The sequence below is a fragment of the Chanos chanos genome, chromosome 5, assembly GCF_902362185.1.
Source record: "Chanos chanos chromosome 5, fChaCha1.1, whole genome shotgun sequence".
In the NCBI taxonomy this organism is placed as follows: Eukaryota; Metazoa; Chordata; class Actinopteri; order Gonorynchiformes; family Chanidae; genus Chanos; species Chanos chanos.
The window spans coordinates 3550718-3572867 of record NC_044499.1 but is presented as its reverse complement, the minus strand read 5'-3'; the positions used below and the strand labels follow the sequence as shown (position 1 = coordinate 3572867).

Here is a 22150-nt window from a genome sequence, read left to right as displayed (position 1 = left end):
GTTTATAAAATTTTGTCAAGTAGACTGATTCAAGTCTTGATGTAGAGATGCTGTACAAAGAGATCACAGTTCAAGAGCCATTCTCCTTGTATAATCTTGCAGGGTCACAATGTCAATCAGGATCTAGCTTCTGGACAGACAGGTCCACCAGATGCACATGCTCAAGTGGTCAGCTTTTATGTGCCGCGGCCTCCTGCCCAGATGGTGAGACCTGTGGACAGGTGGATTCTTCAAACCAAACTAACATTTATGGCACCTGCAGTGTGGACAGCGATCCACGCTACACCACTTTCGACGGAGTTAACTTCCGCTTTGTGGGGCCTTGCACCTACGTCCTGGCGAAGGTCTGTGACAACTCTGAATTGCTTCCTACCTTCGTCGTGGAGGCACAAAACGAAAAGAGGGGAGACTCTTCTATTTCCTCCATCCAGCGAGTGAATGTCAACATACAAGGGTTAAGAGTGTCCATGTTGAAGCGAGACCGTCACAGAGTTATGGTGAGCGTGCTTTTTCTTGGCACCAGTTGTTCCATGGTCTTATGAAACACGTACTGCATGTGAATAATATGCACCATAAATATAACCTTACTGTTAAACTATCAGTGGTGTGGAATGTCAAAGAGTTAACAGCAAGCAGATTCACATGGAGAATGCACATGCAGGCTATTTTTTTTTTATCAAAATAAGACAACTCTTTGTAGTGGTACAGCTTGTTTATGGTTGATGGTCCATGGAAAATATTGTTCCATGCTTTGTTGTACATTTACCTGGTTGAAAGGTAACAAAGGAACATCCTTTATTTTTTTTTAGGTCAATGGAATCTGGAAGTCTCTACCAGTTAGTCTCAGCAGAGACGCAATCACAATCGTCAGGAACAGATCTCTTGTTCTTTTGGAAACAAATTTTGGGTTGATGGTGTCCTACTCGAGAAGAGGCGCCGTAAAAGTCACTGTGCCCGACGTGTACTCCAACAAACTTTGCGGCATGTGTGGCAACTTCAATCACATCCCAGACGATGATTACGCAAGACCGAATGGGTCGCAAAGTGAAGATGCCCAGGTTCTGGGACTGAGCTGGACAAGCCCCGATGCTCCATGTGACGCTCCTGTATTGCCAAGGGAGTGCCCAGCAGAAGAGGAACTGGAGTATGCCAGCGAGGTCCATTGTGGTGTCTTGCTTTCTCAAGATGGGCCGTTTGCAGCCTGCTTAAATGAACTGAGCACTGAGAAATTCCACAGAAACTGCGTGTATGATATGTGTGCCTCACACGGGGATCAAGAAATACTCTGCGATTCTCTGCAAATATTTGCTGAAACTTGTCAAAAGGCTGGGATCATCCTGCCAGCTTGGAGAAATTCCTCTTTGTGTCGTACGTCCCTCTTAGCTTATATTTTTTCTCCCATATTTTTTTTTCTTCCTATTTTCCTCTTTACTTTCCTTAATTTTTACGTGTTAACATGCAACTTTAGTGAGTTGGGCTGTAACTGTACATGTCACTGAATCGACACCATTTCTATCATGGTAATAGAAGAAAGCATTCCTGTCAGGAGAGTGTAACTTTCTGCTCTGTCAATCATTTCAAGCAACGTACGACACACAGTTGTACATTGCAGAGTCTACCTTAGGCCCTGCATTGTCCTAGAGTAAACTGACAGCAAAGGTGAAACCATGCGTAAACCCAATACTGATCACGCGCTACTAAGACATCCTGACTGTTTTTCCGTTCAACAGCTTATCCATATGATCTGTCCTGAATTGCTCAACTCAGTAACTAATTAATCACACTCAGCTAATACAGTGACACACACATTAGTTTGTGTTTGGGGAAAAAATGAACAGGGTAATACTGGGATAACCTAATCCTTTGAACCCCCCCCCCCCCCTCTTTTTTTTTTTTTTTTTTTGTTTTTTTTGCAGCTCTGGTTTGTGGTGAAAACAGCCATTATAACGCATGTGCCAGTGGTTGCCCAGAATCCTGCTCTGCCCTGGATGCCCCGGAGGTCTGTGGAACCTGCGAGGAGAGATGTGAGTGCGATGACGGTTTCATGCTCAGTGCAGGAAGGTGCGTACCTGCAGAGGATTGCGGCTGCTGGGTGGATGGGCAGCACTATGAGGTAAAATGCAACAATCTCCCAAAAATGTGTTCTTACAGACATGTCACTGTGCTGTGCTTTGACTTTACCTATTTAGCATTTTTACAGAAGCCAATCAGGACGTTTCTATTTGTAAATACATTAGTTCTTAAAAGCCCCAGGTTGGGATGTTGACAAAGGAAGATGAGCTAATGCTAGCGATGAACACAAAATGAAGAGGGTGCTTTTGTTTAGACATAAACATGCCACGTCATTAATAAACAGTACAATTTCAACTTCCCTCCCAAGTGAGAGAACTTCTGCAGTTCAGCAAAAATACACCACTGTTATGCAACAGTCACTCACACTCAACCACAGACCCTCAAGTCTAAAATCCATGCCAAAGAAGACCAATCAATGTATGTCAGTAGAGTGAACACATCCTGAGGTCTCATGCTTAAGTCAGGTTCAAATTACACAGCAACTGCAAAAAACAGACAGGACTCTGATCCTCAAAGTCCAGAACTACGCGCGATAGGGTTTAAGATATGGCTTTTAGTGTAGATGAGGCATTTTTTTTTTTTAACAAAGTCCTTGCTTTACGTGTGTCACATGTAGAGGGGGATGACGTTTATGGACACACGTTGCGAGAGGACGTGTGAGTGTGCCGGCATGGGGAACGTCCTGTGCTCTGCGACATCCTGCACCGCCAACGAAATCTGCACGGTCCGCGACGGTGTCAGGGGCTGTTTCCCTTCAGATCCCGTCACCTGCCACGTCTACGGGGATCCCCATTACGTTACCTTCGACGGAAAGGCCTACTCCTTCCGGGGCACCTGTAACTACACCATAGCAAAGACCTGCGGCCCCAGCCAAGTCCAGTTCTCAATCACTGCTCGAAACGAGGGGCGGGACCACACCTCCTCGTCCTTCCTGAACTCCGTCGCTCTGGAGGTTCAAGGTTTTCACATCGCTATTCGGAGGAGCAAGATGGTCTATGTAAGCATTGTGTATTTCACCCTCCCGTAGTGTAACTGCTATGACTTCTTGCATAAGGACAGATATTTGTATATTAAACAGGGCAGTAGAATCTGGGATATTTGGGTAGCAGGTAGATACCTAGAGCAAGTCTGATAGAGTCTTCATCCAAGGGCAGTAAATACAACAGGCACTTAATCCTAAGCAACATTATTAGATATTGTTTGATCTTAGTCACAGGGTAATGATTAATGACTCTGACTGGAGGAATCTGTGGGTATTGACATGGCTTACATTGTCTGAGGGGAGGATATGTGTGTGGGATGACCTAAAAGTTAATGATTAAACAGAGTTCAAAGCAGGGTTGGAAAATGTCAAGAATTCACTAAGAATAATATGGATCTGGTCCACCGTGTTTCTTAGCAGTTTATGTAAACATGCTAATTAATAGATAGATAGATAGATAGATAGATAGATAGATAGATAGATAGATAGATAGATAGATAGATAGGTAGATTACTTTATTGAGCCCCAAGGGAAATTGCAGTGTTGGGGGCAGCAATTCACATAAGTTCCAAGCACACAACCATATATATATATATATATATATATATATATATATATATATATATATATATATATATATATATATATATATATAAACTGCTATACTACTAGATAAAATAAATAGAATAAAAACAGACTTTAAGATATAGCTCTAACTGTGCTATTTAACTGCAGAATGTGCATTGTGTATAGCCACTCAGGGGATAAGTCTCCTCTCCTGGCACAGAGGGGAGTCGTTATATAGTGTTATTGTGGTGGGCAGGAACGACTTCCTGCAGCGGTCCTTATACCAGTGGAGCTGAAAGAGCCTCTGAATAAAGACACTCCGATGTCTGACCAGCAGGTCGTGTAGGGGATGCGAGGCGTCCTCCATTATGTTGAGCCGTTTGTGCGACATCCCTCTCGCAGCAACCAACTCTAGGGGTTCCAGAGCAGTCTCCAGCACAGAGCCAGCTTTCTCTCGCAGCTTGTTCAGTTTCTTAGTGTCACTGGCTCAGATACTGCTGGCCCAACCGATGGCTACAAAAAATAAATAAATAAATAAATAAAAATTGCACTTGCGACAACAGACTGGTAGAAGATCTGCAACATCCTGCTGCATACATTAAAGGACCTAAGCTTTGGGGCTCTGCCCCTTCCTGTAAACAGCCTCAGTGTTACATTTCCAGTCCTGTCTATTGTCAAGGTGAACAGCCAGGTAATAAAACAGTTCAGCAGGATGATAAGAACACTCTCATTTCACACTGACCGAAGATAGTTGTGTTTTATTGCTTTGGCCTGAGCAAAGTTTGAATGTTGCGCAATCCAGTAAATTCATTTAGACCGAATGCCATGGCAACTGGCAAATGAGATAAAGCTAGACTGGCGTGCTATCATAATCAGGCAAGCCAGGCCAGACCATGCATGAAGGTCAGGATATTTTGACTCTGCATTCAGACCACTCTCCCCATATTCTGTCTAATTACGAAAAAAAAAAAAAAAACCCTCAGGTGAATGGAGATTTGGTGAACCTTCCCGTGACTCTGAACACCTCGGTCACAGTGTTCCAGAAGAATCCATATGTTCAGGTGGACACAATGTTTGGACTCAGAGTCCTGTTCGATGGAGACAGCAACCTCTTTGTGCAAGTGGACGAAAGGTACCGAGGTGAAACCTGCGGACTGTGCGGCACGTACTCGGACAGCCAGTTCGACGACTTTGTGACCCCGGATGGCGATACGATCGCCGACAAATACCTGTTTGCCAGTAGTTGGAACGCTAACGATGAGGAATGGAGGTGAGGATGTGATTAAAGTCTATAACGTCCTTTACAACAATTCTCAACTAATTTGTGGGGTCTATCTGCAAATATATTTAATTTGCCAGAGGTAAAACACGGGATTCTGTGAGTTATTAAAAAAAAAAAAGGTTATAATTATTGAGATTTGCCTTGATTATTTTGAATTGTGACATTCAAGAAAAAAAAGAAAGGACTTAAAAAACAAAAATATCCAATATCATGCATTAGCAATTTATGAAATGGAAACTGTTCTGAAAGCACATTGACCAAACCCTGAATCTGATCGCTTTATCGTGATCTCCCCCTCAAACCTAATGCCTAACAAATTCACCAACCACTACATTTAAACCTAATTGCTCTATCTGCACGATGTTCTAAACCGCCCTGACCCAAAACTGACCTACAACAGATCATCAAAGCCCTCCTGAATGCTACATCCTGTCTTTTCAGCTGTTCCAACGGCTCCCCCACCGACCCCGAGTGTTCTCCTGAGGTCCTGAACGAGGCCAGAGTGGAATGCAGCAGTCTCTACGGAGATGTGTTTTCTGCCTGCCACTTTTTCGTGCCACCTCAGATTTACGTAGACAGCTGCGTGTCTGATCACTGCGCCACAGAGGGTGACCTGGTCCAGCTCTGCACCTCTTTAGAGGCCTATGAGGCCGCATGCCAGATGGCAGAGGTTGACCTGGGCGACTGGAAGAACAGCACAGTCTGTGGTGAGACTAAACTGAGTTAAAAACTGATCATTCGATGTAACGCGGGTCGTTAGTATAGATCGAGTCTTGATCGGTGTCTTGAACCGCCGTAAAATGATCTGCCAGTCTCTGCTTTGTTGGTTCACATTGCTTGGACATTTAAATTCTTGCTTCTAACAATGATGTAGATATTTTTTGTTCTTAAGAACACGTGACTGTAAACTACAGTACATCCACAAGTTCACTGACTGATCTCTTTGTCACTTTTAACTTCTTTAGCGAGGCTACCACCAACCGACCCACCTACTACTCCACCTCCCCCAGCAAGTGAGTGTCTACACATACACATCGTCACGCTGGTTATAGTCATTCTCTCTGAGTTTGGTAAGCTCAATTCTTCAGTCATTTCTACTACATAAGTGTGACATCATTTGACTCACATCCAACAGGTTGCCCACTGAACTGTAACTTTGATCGTGATGAGTGTGGCTGGGAGCAGCTGGTCCAGGACAGTTTTGATTGGACGAGATGGTCTGGCTCAACCCCCACTGACCATTCTGGGCCAACCGGTGACCATACAACTGGAAGTAAGAGGACTGGGCATGAAACGGGTTCAACCTAAACATAGGACTGCCCATGTTCAAATACACTATTCTATTCCATTGATAGAATGTGGGACCTTTTGTTCATAGAGAACATTTTTTGTTCCTTAGGTGGCCACTATATGTACACTGAAGGTGATGGCGTGTACCATGGAGACTCCGCTCGTATGATTAGCCCTCTGTGTCAGGCGCCTGGCACCCACTGTCTGAGCTTTTGGTATCACATGTTCGGACAGGCAACTGCGATGAAACTCAGTGTTTACCTGATAGAGCATGAGACATACACCAAGATCTGGACCAAATCCGACAACCAAGGTGACCTTTGGCACAAAGCCGAGGTCCAGGTCACCGCTGAGGGTCCGTTCCAGGTGAGCGATGGGAACTGAGGCATTCCGGGAAATGCTCTGAGTAATGACTATCGTTTTATTAAACATGACAGATTGGATGCCCAGGTGATAAAATTTGCCTGTGAAACTCTCAGAATGAGTTTCATTTTTTTGTTTTTTTTTTTACATGTGTTTTGTATGACTGTATGTCCTGGTGTCCTGGATATACAGTAATGTATTTCATTATGTTTTGTCTCAGATTTTAGTGGAAGGCATCAGAGGCTCCAGCAATCTGTCAGACATGGCTTTGGATGACGTCGCAATAACATTCGGGGAATGTAAAGGTCGGTCCGCTCACAGTGAAAAGCCCTACGGATCATTTACTGAATAATTTATTGTACATATTGAATGTCCCTTAAACACTGGGGCCATGTCTGGGGCTTTTCAAAGTAAAAACTGTTGTTTCTTTTTTTTCTTTCTTTTTTAAATAACCGACAGGCTCAACGAGCACAGATGTGCCATCAACTCTTATACCACTGGTAACCAACGGAAGTCCCTCTGGTACATACACTTCACAAATGACTTCTGCTCTCAGTCTGTGTCAGAGCAGATTAAAATATTTATCATTTTAATTTCATAGTAGAGACTGTAGTATGTAATTTAATACTTAATTCAATTTAATGTATTTCAGTGTATTTTTTTTTTTTTTTTGATGGTGGCTGATATTTGTATTTAAAATGCTTTTCCCACAGTTTGCAACTTCGGCTGCAACTTTGATGAGGACCTCTGTGCCTGGAGTCAGACGATGACTGACAGTTTTGATTGGACGTGGCAGAATGGCTCCACCCCTACTCTTATGACCGGGCCCTCCTACGACCACACCAGTGGAAGTAAGTAACATCAAACCAAATAAAACAATAAAAGGACCATTTACACAGCAATAAAACTATCAGAGTCAATGCAAAGGCTTTGAAAGATAAAGGCAACAAGAAATACTGGATAAAATCCTAAGTTAAATTCTAAATAAACTTGGTGTCTCCATTGAAATGAACGCAGCTGAATCTGTAGAATCAGGGGCTCTGTTTGTAAATCTAACTATGAGATCAGAAATAACTTTATCCTCTCCTCCGTCTGTTGTCCTGCCTGCCCAGGTGGTCGTTACCTGTACATCGAGGCCGACGGAAGATATAATGGAGACGCAGCCCGACTCCTGAGCCCTGTGTGTTCGGACCTGGGCATCCAGTGTCTTCAGTTCTGGTACCACATGTACGGCTCTGCCGATAACATGGAGCTGAAGGTGTCTCTCGTACAGGATGGAGAGACTTTGCCCCTGTGGGGGAGAAGAAACGACAGAGGAGACACGTGGCACAGAGGGCGGGTCGACTTCCACGCGACCAGGCCCTTCCAGGTGACCACGCCTTTCAGTAGTGCTGTTTCACACAGTTTACCGCGATAAATTCTGCTTCTGTTGCATACCGAACGACACTAAAACATACGCTTTTTTTTGGAAGCTTTAAAAGAGCTTTGGAAGCTTTAAAAGAGATGACTTGTATTGTGTTTAGAACATTAACACGTAAATAGTTACTTCAAGCGTTTGCATAGTTACCATGCAAACACTTGAAATGGCTGCAGAGCAAACAGAATTTCTCTTTCCCAGATAGCACAAAATAAACCGATACTCTAAACAGACCCGCCTCTCTGATCTCAGCTCTGTATTAATATGGAACGGCTCTTGTATCTGCAGGTTGTTTTTGAAGGACGCAGAGGAACCAGCGAGTTCTCCGATGTGGCCATTGATGACATCTCTCTCCATCGTGGCCTCTGTTCAGGTAGGAACCGTCTGTCAGTCGGCCGGCCCTGTCAGTCAGTCACAGCTTTATCACTCCACAGGTACAGCCGAGACTTTTATCTGACAGTGTTAACATGGTACAGAGTGACAGCTCAGAGGCAGTGACAATGGAATGGAGATTATCATGTGTGTGTGTGAGTGTGTGTTTTGAGTCTGATTACCTGGTCACCCTGCGCACAGCAGGAACCAGGCAGTCATTTCCCTTACGTGTCTGTATCTTACACACAGTCATTTCCCTAACGAGTCTGTATTTTACACACAGTCATTTCCCTAACGAGTCTGTATCTTACACACAGTCATTTCCTTAACGAGTCTGTATCTTACACACAGTCATGTCCCTAATGAGTCTGTATCTTACACACAATCGGCTCCAGGTCAAAACAGAGTTCTCTCTGTGTAATTTACACTATTACAACCCAAAGGCTTGTCCCAATCACCACGCCCCTTCTGGGTCTCTGTGTGTGTGTGTGTGTGTGTGTGTGAGTGTGTGTGTGTGTGCGCTTGCGTGCGCATGTGTAAGTGTGTGTAAGTGTGTGTGTGTCAGAACAACATTCAGCTTTAGAGCAAGACAGGGGCCGAAATATATTGACAGAATGTCAAACCTGAGAATAAAAGATAGCAGAACACTAGAATTATCATATTATTCAAAAATGTATGAGCCGCACTGTTTATTAAAAGAAGCTGAGTAGCTAGTCATTCAGGGACATTGTGCCACGCGTTTGCCGCCGCTTCCTCCCGTTGACAACACTGCAAACACTGCAACACTCCCTCCTGTAACTGACACCTCAACCCTCGAACCCTCAGCAGAACACACTACACATCTGTTGCCCCCTTTCGTTAACACTACAGATTTACTGCCTCCTGTAGTCCACACTACAGCTCAACAACCTGATCTGATCTCCACTCTGCCACCAGAAGAAACTGTTTCTCAGGATGCTGGTCTGAACTCAACATCCTCCTCATTCGTTCGACAGTCGAGGAGGCCGCATCCAGGTACAATGGATTGTGATGTTGGTTTGGCTATAATTTATTAACTGGTACAATTTATGTTAATCTTAATCACACGTAATAAAAGCAAAGGTTTATTTCTGAGGGTTTTATTTACTGTTTTTGTAGAGAGTCCATTCAGGTAATTTAACAGTATTACTCGATTAAAAGACTCATATGACCTGAGATAATCTTATGTAACACCTTATGTAACATCTTATGTATCTATGCGTGACAATATTTTTTATCCTAAAAACGGTCAGCTATAATCAGTTGTCTAAATGAAGTGTTTCTTTGTTTCTGCACCACATACGCACTGCAGGCAGAACTCGTGACCAACGGGATAAACACATATCATTGTGTTTTTCTTTCTCAAACCCTATTATACAGTGTGCAGCATTGCATGCGATTTCGAAAATGACATCTGCTCATGGAACCAGTTGCTGACGGACGTTTTTGATTGGACAAGACAGCAAGGCTCCACCCCTACGCCATTGACTGGACCTTCGACCGACCACACATCAGGAAGTGAGCCAGCTAACTCGTTTGGCAAACCTTCACCCAATTTGCTGTGATGTGAAAAAAACCAGGGTCTAATCAGTAGGCTGAATCACTGCTTTAGAAGCCTGCCAGCATAATAATCTATATGCACGTCTGTGTCTGCAGAGTCATCAATAAACATTCAGACAAACATTCTTAATCTGTCAAATACTGAAGCACTCTTCATTTCAAACATCTTCCACGATAAAAAGACAAAAAACCAAGGCACTGTAGGATTGAGCAGTCTTTCTCTGGGTGTTCCGTTTATCTCTGTAGGTGGCCACTACCTGTATATCGAGGGAAACGAAGCAACTAATGGAGACACCGCCCGACTCCTGAGCTCAGAGTGTCCCGATCCGGTTCCTCAGTGCCTGGAGTTCTGGTACCACATGTACGGCTCTGCTGACACTATGGGACTGACTGTGTACCTGTTGCAGGGAAGCTTGGCACAGTCAGTGTGGTCTATGAGGAATAATCAGGGAGACCTTTGGCACAGGGCATTGGTAGACCTGAGGCCTGAAGAGAACTTTCGGGTAAGTGCTGAAAGTCCGCAAAGTAAATAAAAATAGTTCTTGTTACCTTGTTAAAATCAAATGTAACTCGATTATGAACGTTTGCTTTAAAATGTACACTTTTTTTTTCTTTCTTTTTTGATTTGTAACTGAAAAACCTACTGACACGCCATTAGACATCTGTTAAGACTGTAGTTAGCTCCTGTTTAAGCAATAATACTCATTATTCTTGGATGCAGCAGTACTGTAAATCCCTCTCTTGTGTCTCTCTCTATATTCATATGTCTTACACAATATTTTAAGTACAGCTCACTGAAAGTTGTTAAGTATTCTCGCATTATGTAATCTGCAATGTTCTTCTCCCTTTTAGATTATCTTTGAGGGACGAAGAGGCACCGACGACCGCTCTGATGTTGCAGTCGATGATATTTCCCTTTACCGTGGAACTTGCGCAGGTAAGTTTCCACCCAGTTACAAATATCACACAGTACGACCTTCGGAATAGTACCAGTGTGTCACAGGATGAATCAGTGAACTTGGCAAGGCCTCAAACAAATGTCACACAAAACACAATTAATCAGCTCCCTCATTTATTTTGGTTGTTTATAAATCAACACACCAGTCACAAAGCAGTGACATAGCAAACCTGCACCCATCTCTGTATCACTCACAAGTCAAACACACTAATTAGATTTATAGTTGTAGCACCACTGGTGTATGGACTGTTATAAAGATATGCAGTTCACACATCCACACTAAAAGGGTTGATAATACAAAGCTTTTATGCCTTGGCCAATTGCTGCTTGATGGAGAGCAGCTGGACACCTACTCCTGCCTTAGTTTCCCTGTATACTGCTCTCAGGCTCCAATACTATGTGCCAACATGCTGAGGCAATGTCTTTAAACAACTATGTCCCTGTAAATTCCTCTCCAATTCTCACACTATTTTTCATTATTCTTTACATTTAAAGACATTGCACTCCCAGGTCCAACAACAGTCAGACCTCCACAGACAACAGTCAGACCTTACACACCTGCTCCAACAACAGACAGACCTCCACAGACTACAGTCAGACCTGAAACACCTGCTCCAACTACAGTCAGACCTCTACAGACCACAGTCGGACCTGAAACTCCTGCTCCAACTACAGTCAGACCTCCACAGAGCACAGTCGGACCTGAAACACCTGCTCCAACTACAGTCAGACCTCCACAGACTACAGTTGGACCAGACAGACCAGCTCCAACTACAGTCAGACCTCCACAGACTACAGCTGGACCTGAAACACCAGCTCCAACTACAGTTAGACCAACAACTCAACGCCCAAGTAAGACTTTGCATTTGGTATTAAAACGTTGTCACATTGCTTTGATGTTTGAATTTTGCTTTTAACATTTTGACTTTTTCGCATCACGTTTGCAACAAAAGAATTCACTGTTCATTATAGAAGACTTTATGGGATAATATTTCATGCCATCTGAAGCACAAATGAGATGTCTTTTTCTCCAAAACTTCTTTAGCGAGGCTACCACCAACCAACACACCTACTACTCTACCTCCCCAAGCAAGTGAGTGTCTACACATACATTGAGTTTGGTAAGCTCAATTCTTCAGTCATTTCTACTACATAAGTGTGACTTCATTTGACTCACATCCAACAGGTTGCCCACTGAACTGTAACTTTGATCGGGATGAGTGTGGCTGGGAGCAGCTGGTCCAGGACAGTTTTGATTGGACGAGATGGTCTGGCTCAACCCCCACTGACCTTTCTGGGCCAAACGGTGACCATACAACTGGAAGTAAGAAGACTGGGCATGAAACGGGTTCAACCTAAACATATCACTGCCCATTTAAATGTTCAAATACACTATTCTATTCTATTGATAGAATGTGGGACCTTTTTTTTAAAGATAAAATTTTATATTCCTTAGGTGGCCACTATATGTACACTGAAGGTGATGGCGTGTACCATGGAGACTCCGCTCGTATGATTAGCCCTCCGTGTCAGGCACCTGGCACCCACTGTCTGAGCTTTTGGTATCACATGTTTGGACAGGCAGTCGACATGAAACTCAGCGTTTACCAGGTGGAACACAACACATACACCAAGATCTGGACCAAATCCAACAACCAGGGCGACCTCTGGCACAAAGTCGAGGTCCAAATCACTGCTGAGGGTCCGTTCCAGGTGAGCGATGGGTACAAAAGCATTCTGAGAAGTGTACTGAAAAATTTAATAATTGCTCTTATAAAGATATACACAATGGAGTTGTTTGTTTGTTTGTTTTTAATTCTCTTGCCTGTTTTACTTATTGCAACAGATTATTTGTCCAGGTGTTGAAATTGGCCTTGTGAGACATTTAGAACGAGTTCCCTTTCCTTTTACATGTGTTTCTATGACTGTATGTCCTGGTGTCCTGGATGTACAGTAAAGTATGTAATTATGTTTTGTCTCAGATTTCAGTGGAAGGCATCAGAGGCTCCAGTGCTCTGTCAGACATGGCTTGGGATGACGTTGCAATAACATTCGGGGAATGTAAAGGTCGGTCAGCTCACAGTGAAAAGCTCCACGGATCACTTACTGAACTTATGTACACTGAACCCTGAGTAGAGCTCACAATGTTTATTACATATAGTCTGAGAATGTATCTGAATTTCAGTTTTGCCGGAGATTTTTAAGAGGTGAAACTCATTTTTGGTTTTTTACATGACTGACAGGTTCATCAATCCCAGACCCAGGCCCCACCGATCCTCACCCAGGTACATACTCTTCCCAAGCCGCTCCTGCTCTCAAAATGTATCAAAACAGGTTACAGTATTTGACAGTGATAATACATTACATAGATTGTGATTCATATTATTACTAAACATTCGGCATGGCTACACTATTAGTGGCTGATATTTGTATTTGAAATGCTTTTTTCACAGTTTGCAACCTTGGCTGCAGCTTTGATCATCACCTCTGTGCCTGGAGTCAGATGATGACTGACAGTTTTGATTGGACGTGGCAGAATGGCTCCACCCCCACTCTTATGACAGGGCCCTCCTACGACCACACCAGTGGAAGTAAGTAACATCAAACCAAACAAAACAATATTAACACCATTAACACAGCAGGAACCAATAAGAATCAATGAAAAAAGATACAGGCATATAAAGATACAGGCAACAAACAATACTGGATGAAAATCTGAGTTAAATGTTAAATAAACTTGGTGTCTCCATTAAAATGAACACAGATGAAACTGAAGAGCCAAGACTCCGTGTTTACATCTAGTTGCGAGATAAAAAAAAAAAAAAAAAGTTATCCTGATTTGTTTGTGATTCTACCCAGGTGGTGGTTACTTGTACATTGAAGCCGACGGGAGATATAATGGAGACACAGCTCGTCTCGTGAGCTCAGAGTGTCCCGATCCGGTTCCTCAGTGCCTGGAGTTCTGGTACCACATGTACGGCACTGCTGACACCATGGGACTGACTGTGTACCTGCTGCAGGGAAGCTTGGCACAGTCAGTGTGGTCTATGAGGAATAATCAGGGAGACCTTTGGCACAGGGCATTGGTAGACCTGAGGCCTGAAGAGAACTTCCAGGTAAGTGCTGAAAGTCCGCAAAGAAAATAAAAATAGTTCTGGGTACCTTGATAAAAATCAAATCTAATTTTTGTTTGTTTGTTTGTTTGTGTTTACATCCTCTTGACTGTAGAAGTTTACTTTAAAAATCTATACTCAAATACTTGTAGGCTTGTACACATTTCTTCTTCATTTTGATTTGTATCTGAAAAACTCTTCTCTTGTCTAGTACTAGTACTCTACTCTACACTCTACTATACACTGTAGCTAGCTTCTGTTTAAGCAAGAACAATCCATACTCTAGGTTGCAGCAGTACTGTTAATCCCTCTCATTTGAATCCAAAAAGCAAATTACCATGATTATGATGTGTCAGTTTCAGTCACAGTGAATGCCCAAAATTAATACATTGTTTCTTATCACACACACTCTGCCCTTTTTTTTTTTTTTTTTGAATTACTGTTGTGGGTTTATACCCACCAATCTTTATTAGTTTTACAGTTAATACTCAGGTGTCTTACACTATATTTTAAATACTGCTCACTGAAAGTTGTTAAGTATTCTCGCTTTATTTAATCTGCAATACTCTTCTCCCTTTTAGATTATCTTTGAGGGCCGAAGAGGCACCGACGACCGCTCTGATGTTGCAGTCGATGATATTTCCCTTTACCGTGGAACTTGCGCAGGTAAGTTTCCACCCAGTTACAAATATCACACAGTACGACCTTCGGAATAGAACCAGTGTGTCACAGGATGAATCAGAGAACTTGGCAAGGCCTCAAACAAATGTTACACAAAACACAATTAATCAGCCTCATTTATTTTAGATGTTTGTAAATTGTCAAAATAATTACAAAGCAGTGACAAAACCAACTTCCGCCATTCCTGTATTAGTCACAAGTCATACACACTAATTAGATTTACAGTTGTAGCACCACTGGTGTATGGAGTGCAAAAACGATATACAGTCTACACACCTGCACTGAAAGGGTTGACGAATGGAAGCTTGTATGTCTTCACCAATTACTGATCTTGATGAAGAGCACAAGCCCAAGTACTGGGTGCCAACATAATGAAATGTGATGTCTTTGAACCACATTTCTCTCCAAGTCTCAAACTGTTTTTTCTTCATTCTTTACATTTCAAGACATCCCACCCCCAGGTCCAGCAACAACAACTACAGTCAGACCTCCACAGACTACAGTCAGACCGGGGACACCTGCTCCAACTACAGTCAGACCTCCACAGACTACAGTCGCACCTGAAACTCCTGCTCCAACTACAGTCAGACCTGAAACACCAGCTCCAACTACAGTCAGACCTCCACAGACTACAGTCAGACCGGAGACACCTGCTCCAACTACAGTCAGACCTCCACAAACTACAGTCGCACCTGAAACTCCTGCTCCAACTACAGTCAGACCTCCACAAACTACAGTCAGACCAGAGACACCTGCTCCAACTACAGTCAGACCTCCACAGAGTACAGTTGCACCTGAAACACCAGCTTCAACTACAGTCAGACCTCCACAGACTACAGTCAGACCTGAAACACCAGCTCCAACTACAGTCAGACCTCCACAGACTACAGTCAGACCGGAGACACCTGCTCCAACTACAGTCAGACCTCCACAGACCACAGTCGCACCTGAAACACCTGCTCCAACTACAGTCAGCCCTCCACAGACTACAGTCGGACCTGAGACACCTGCTCCAACTACAGTCAAACCTCCACAGACCACAGTCGCACCTGAAACACCAGCTCCAACTACAGTTAGACCTCCACAGACTACAGTCAGACCTGAAACACCAGCTCCAACTACAGTTAGACCTCCACAGACTACAGTCAGACCTGAAACACCAGCTCCAACTACAGTCAGACCTCCACAGACTACAGTCAGACCTGAGACACCTGCTCCAACTACAGTCAAACCTCCACAGACCACAGTCGCACCTGAAACACCAGCTCCAACTACAGTTAGACCTCCACAGACTACAGTCAGACCGGAGACACCTGCTCCAACTACAGTCAGACCTCCACAGACCACAGCTGCACCTGAAACACCAGCTCCAACTACAGTTAGACCTCCACAGACTACAGTCAGACCGGAGACACCTGCTCCAACTACAGTCAGACCTCCACAGACCACAGCTGCACCTGAAACACCTGCTCCAACTACAGTCAGACCTCCACAGACCACAGTCAGACCTGAGACATCTGCTCCAACCACAGTTAGACCTCCACAGACCACAGTTGCACCTGAAACACCTGCTCCAACTACAGTTAGACCTCCACAGACCACAGTCAGACCTGAAACACCAGCTCCAACTACAGTTAGACCTCCACAGACTACAGTCAGACCTGAGACATCTGCTCCAACTACAGTCAGACCTCCACAGACTACAGTCAGACCTGAAACACCACGCCCAAGTAAGGTTTTGCATTTCAAATATAGTGTTCAAATACAGTGTTCAGTTGACATATTGTATTCTACCTGCCCAGAAAGAACTTAATGAGTTAATGTGTCTGTTTCAGAGGCCTTCAAATTCATGAAAGTTAAAACATTTAAAAATAACATGTTAAATACAATTACATAATCAAATACAATTACACAATCAAATCTCTATTTTAGCACCTTCCTGCCCAAGAAACAGCCATTACACCGACTGTATGCCTGCCTGCCAGCCCACCTGCAAACACCTGCACGGACAACCCGACTGCAACGCAGACGAGCCATGCGTGCAGGGCTGTGTTTGTGACGACGGATTCATACTTAAAAAACGCACGTGCGTTCCCATCCGAGAGTGTGGTTGCCAGGACGACCAAGGCAACAAATATTACGTAAGTTCTATCAGCAGGCAAGCCAACGATAAAAAAAAATAACCTTAGAGATAAAATGGTTTGGCTCCAGACGAGGCCAGAGTGGCTCGATTTGTATACACACATGACACAAAGGAATAAATGTAATTAATTATTAGTTACACGTGACACAAAGGAACAGATGTAATTAATTATTAGCTAAAAACTGACTTCAATTGTTTGCTGATAAATATTTTGCTCGGAATATGCACCACAGACAGACATACATGCTACATGGGATTTAAGCCTCTGTGTAGCTCTAAATATCGCAAATATTTAATGATATAGTAATAAAATTTAAACTGTGTGTGTGTGTGTGTGTGTGGTTCCAGTTTGACCAGGTGTGGTATGAAGATCACTGCTCTCGTCGCTGTGAGTGTGAGGAAGAAGATGGTCGTGGAGAAATTGAGTGTGATGAAGAATATGAGTGTGACGACGATGATGTCTGTCTTATGGACGAGGATGGACAATTCAGCTGTGTGTCCACAGGTACATACTTCTTTCTTAACATGCAGACAGCCTGCAAGAATGAACAGTCAAAAAATCAGCTTGGTTTCTTCCATGAGCCGAACACCATTTCAAAATTCTTAACTCAGGCCCACAGCTAAAAGTGATCGCGAAAAAACTTTGCTTCTGCTTATCAGGATGGGCTTTTGGTGGAGAGATTCATGTTTAAATCCCACAGTGGTCTTCCTCTCTGCATTTGCTACCACTACACCAAGCAGGCCTTTTCATACAATCCTGATCATAATCTAACAAACCTGATTCAAATAGTAAGAAGTCTCTCAGTCGATTGGTTGAATCAGGTGCATTTGCATATAACTGGAACAAAAGCCCACATAACCATACCATTCAAAAGGAGAACTGCCAACCTCTGTGTTATAGTTTGCAAACAACTTAAAAAAACATCTTAAGTCGAGTTCATTCCTCTCTTTGGAACAGATTTCAGCGAGTGCTCTGTTGACGATGATTCAGAGTACAGAACCTTTGATGACATGAAACACGAGTTTGAGGGCGAGCACTCCTACGTCCTGGTCCAAACCACTCGTCTGCCACAGAACCTTCCAGATGTCTATGTGGTGGGCATCAACAAGGTCGTGAGCGATCAGGACAGCGACAAAGACCACGATGATGATGATGATGATGACAATAGCAGCAGTCGAAGCGATGAAGACAGTGATGAAGATGACGATAGTGAAGAACATGGTAGCCGCGGTCGCTTGCGTGAGATGAAAATCAGAGTCTATAACCACACGGTGGTGTTCAAGAAGAACAGGAAAGTTGTGGTGAGTGCCAACAAACTCTTTACGCATTTTTTCGTGACTGCTTGAAGGTGTTGGCTATCTGTCTGTCTTTTTTGCTGATATAGGGTGTTTATATCATCCAGAGAACAAGGGCATGAACCAGGTTTTCTCTCATTTCTTGTAGAACCATTTGGAAACGTTGCTATCTTATATGTTTTAGACGACACACACAATACACGAGTCTTTGGGATGAGCTGTCCTACTTCGGTGTTTGTGAACAGCGTTTATACCCTCTTAAATATGTGCGTATGTGTGTTTGTATGTGCCTATGTGTGTGAGTGTGTGTGTGTGTGTGCGTGTGTATGTGTCAGAGACAGAGAGGGAGAGGGGAGACAGAGAAATGAGAAATAGAGATAAAGAGAGAAGTTGACTAAGGCCTTCATGTCACAGATGAGAGAAGAGATAGGAGACGTGTGACCTAACGGAATTTCAGGGCGCTCATGTACTAAAATGAAATCAGAAGTGTTATCAGAAACCTTCCCTTATCTGCTTCAGATGAACTCTTTGGACATGGTTGCCACAACTTCATTTAGAAGCGGCCGCAAAAGTTAGAACCTTTGACTGGAAAGACGTTGACTGTAAATTTGAATCTGTCCTCTTGATAACTCCCTTTATCTAGTCCTCACAAAAAAGGTGTCAAAACAGATAAGATATTCCCTGATCAAGTTCTTTTAAAGTGCTCTTGAAAATTATCTTGTGCTGCCACCAACTGGTCAATATGGTGAACTGCACTGCTGGTGATGCCTGTTCAGTTCTTGTAACAAATATTCAGATGTAAAGAATTTTCATCAGAAACGCTACAGGAGAGAACTACAGCAGTGCATTAATCAGTGTAACAAGATCCAAACTATCTAAATATCAAGATCTGAACTATCTAACTATCTAAATGTCTAAGTAACTCACTTGATGATCTGTTTCCATCTGAAACAGGTTGACGGTGCACAGGTTCGACTCCCCGTTTCACCATCCGCGGGGTTGAAAATTAGGGAACACTCCTCAAGGCTCTACTTGACGACTGACTTTGGGCTTACGGTGGAGTTCAACGGCAAAGGCAAAGCAGGTTGGTGCAGAAACGCTAACAATAATCATTTCAGTTATTAAACGCTCCTATCTGTCAGTTCAGAGAAAGTACAAGGAACTTACATTAGGATCAGATTTCATCCATCCTCTTGGCACAGACCACGAAGGCATTTACGGATTGGGGATGAGATGGCATCCTTGATCCGCGTCCTTGATTCTTCTAAAGTAAACCATTTGTGACATACTTTTAAGTGTTTGTCACATACCTTTGCCGATGCTAACAATGTGAATAGATGAACTAAGCTAAGCTGTCTCTGATGTCTGGCATCGCATTTTTTTTGCAGAGATTGTGCTGCCTCACACGTACAAGAAGAAAGTCGGGGGTCTGTGCGGAAACTTTGATGGCAAGAAAAAGAACGACATGATGAAGCCGGACGGAGAACAAGCCAAGAGCGAGAAAGAGTTTGGAGAGAGCTGGAGGGTTACGGAGGAGCGTTTGTTTATCAGACGGAAGTAAGAATCTCTCCGTTCTGAATGCTGGAGCCAAAAAAGAAAAATTAAAAAAAAAAAAATAGAAAGCGCTCTGCATTTCGCGACGAGCATGAGGAAGCAGAGAAAGCTCACGGAATATTTAGGTGTAACTCTGGCACGAATACATCTTTTAGTCCCATTGACGTGCCTCGGGGGAAATAAGGAGTCTACAGAGTGACTCATAAAACCTGACTCATCTCTTTTCCTTATTGTCCAATTCGTTATAAGTCATTCAGTATATACTTACAGCACATATCTACCCAGAGATTTCTGTCTGAACAATAAAAGTACTGATTTTACAATAGGGACAAGAATACATTCATCTCCATTCTAAGGCTATGATGGAGGCGATTGAGAAATACCTTAGAATACAGAGTGTTTGTTTACTGATGTGAAAATGAAGCTTTCTGGGTCTACAAATATGTGTAATTCGGGAAGAATTTGTAAAGCATTATCCAGGAAAGCCTTCAGAATGTCTCAACCGCTTTTGGACCTGTCTTAAACCCACTAGAGCATTGTAGGGACAGTTTTGGACTCACTTCCAGTTGAACGTGTCTAACTGTACATATGTGAGATATCGAAGTTTAACATTAATTTCATTACTTTTAAATAGTCAAAACACACACACACACACACACAGTCTTTCCATAGGAATATTTTCCAGACGCTGCAGCAGTGATAATGCAAAATGTAGAAATAGTCTTCACGTGAAGTGGGGCAGATTTGGTTGTTACTGATGGCTCCATTGCCTCTATGTTTTAAAAAAAGTGTCCTTTCTGCGTGTCCTCTTTTCCAGACGCTCCACTCTCCTGCGGACCATCACCCGTGCCTAAAGCCCAAGTTGGAACAAAAGACAAAAGCCTCAGGGTTCAAAACCCACGCAATTACCCTCTGTGCAATTAACAATGCGTCTATTCAAACGACCTGGCCTTCCTTCACTTCAGACTTCTAAAGCACTTTTTTCCCTCCTTGTCAAATGTTACCATGAAGCTTGTAAACTTGAGTGAGTTTAAGCAAGCGTTTCATTTCTATGTTTGAAAACGGAGATACATTAGCACTTATTTTGGCCGGGATGTTAATAAGGCCATCGTAGAATTCCAGTGGTTTAATGCTCTAATCTACGCTGTCTGATCTCTTAAACTGTGAGAGACGGAAATGATTTAATCTTTCTCTGCTCGTATAAATGTCTGCATTTGTGTAAATGTGCAAATATTCTCAAACACATCCATTTCTTTCTTGGAAAAACAAGGTCTGAAAAGCATATTTCATTTGTTGTGTCATATTTATTTCAGCTGTGTCTTTTAGATTTTAGATTTTAGATTTTAAAACACAATTTTTCCCTGCAAAATCTCACACCGTGTACACATCTGTGCATGTTTACTTACCCAAAGAGTATCTGTTTTCAGTATTTATCTAATAGTTATTCATTAAACTGTTTCTTAACTTGTTTCTTTTTAAATAAAGGTTGCCATAAACTCATCCAGGTTCTGAACAGACAGTTGGAGTTATCTTTAAGGAGTATTATTTGAACTGACAAACAGTTCCAGAGAAACTCATAAACTTCTCATTGGATTGTGGACATGTCAAAGAAATCGCTGATTTCACACTAGAAACCACTTGAGAGTTTATCAGTTTCTTTTTCTTTAAGCGGCATGTTGGCTGCTTTGGATCTATCTTATGGATGTGGCTTTTCCTGATAGGACTTGGTTTTGCATATCAAAGAAGGAAGTAAAAGTAATTTAAAAGTCAGTTTTCATTATAACTTCCTGATAACACTATGAAGGGGTTTTGCGCATGATTACAGTGAAGAGATTTTGCAATGGCAATATTTCTCTGAAAAACGTTTCAGAGAGCACCGAGAAAGGGGTGGGAACAGACAATGAAAAGCATGCATAACTGAGAGTCTCATACCAAAGCACGGTGACAACATACTGACGCACTAACAATCTTTCAAGTGTCAGGGTTTCCATATTAATGGTACATTTCTGAAAGACCCACGTAACCATACGCGTTGGCTCGTTGAGTGATCGTGAAATGGCTTTTTTTTCTTTTCCCGCCATAAACGTAATACATGTAGCTGCTGAGACAGTCCAGCAGTGCATAACTGACAGTTTTCATTTTGATTGTGAAGTGAAATCTTAGAATTTCCTCCTTCTCAAACAAATAATCGTTATTTTCCAAGATGTCCGGGACCGTCCCTGTTATGCACTGCACCTCGGCCAACAAAAATGAATGCTCGTCATTCCTTGTCGCCTATTCACAAGCGAATGCTCTAATCTGGTCTTCCACGTGTGACGTCAATTCTGCTTCACCTGTAAGCTTTGAATTTTGTGTGTGTGTGTGTGTGTGTGTGGGGCGGGGGGGGGGGGGGGGGGGGGGTTGGTGGTTGTGAGTCTTTTGAGTTTTATGGGCAGTTGGATAATAATTGCTTATTCAAAAGCCTCCTGCACTTGTTCACTT

General features: G+C 42.9%; 1 protein-coding gene and 1 long non-coding RNA gene across 2 annotated transcripts; both read left to right on the top strand.

The window, feature by feature from the left end:
- Window positions 1-212: 212 nt before the first annotated feature.
- LOC115811315 (zonadhesin) lies at window positions 213-20523 on the top strand (the record flags this gene model as incomplete). The annotated part of the gene is made up of 29 exons (XM_030773465.1): window positions 213-497; window positions 810-1368; window positions 1917-2113; window positions 2690-3070; window positions 4606-4892; window positions 5346-5611; window positions 5870-5917; window positions 6040-6177; window positions 6304-6560; window positions 8263-8347; window positions 9217-9360; window positions 9745-9882; window positions 10171-10427; window positions 10777-10893; window positions 11378-11734; window positions 11928-12003; window positions 12339-12595; window positions 12865-12949; window positions 13126-13167; window positions 13336-13473; window positions 13742-13998; window positions 14577-14661; window positions 15123-16406; window positions 16609-16817; window positions 17168-17324; window positions 17778-18121; window positions 19070-19199; window positions 19504-19672; window positions 20487-20523. Coding segments are annotated over 29 exons (6786 nt in total), but the record flags the coding sequence as incomplete, so codon positions are not given.
- Window positions 6780-7338, top strand: LOC115811413 (uncharacterized). The gene is made up of 3 exons (XR_004025279.1): window positions 6780-6862; window positions 7017-7079; window positions 7271-7338. It is a non-coding gene; the product is annotated as an uncharacterized LOC115811413 (long non-coding RNA).
- Window positions 20524-22150: the final 1627 nt, after the last annotated feature.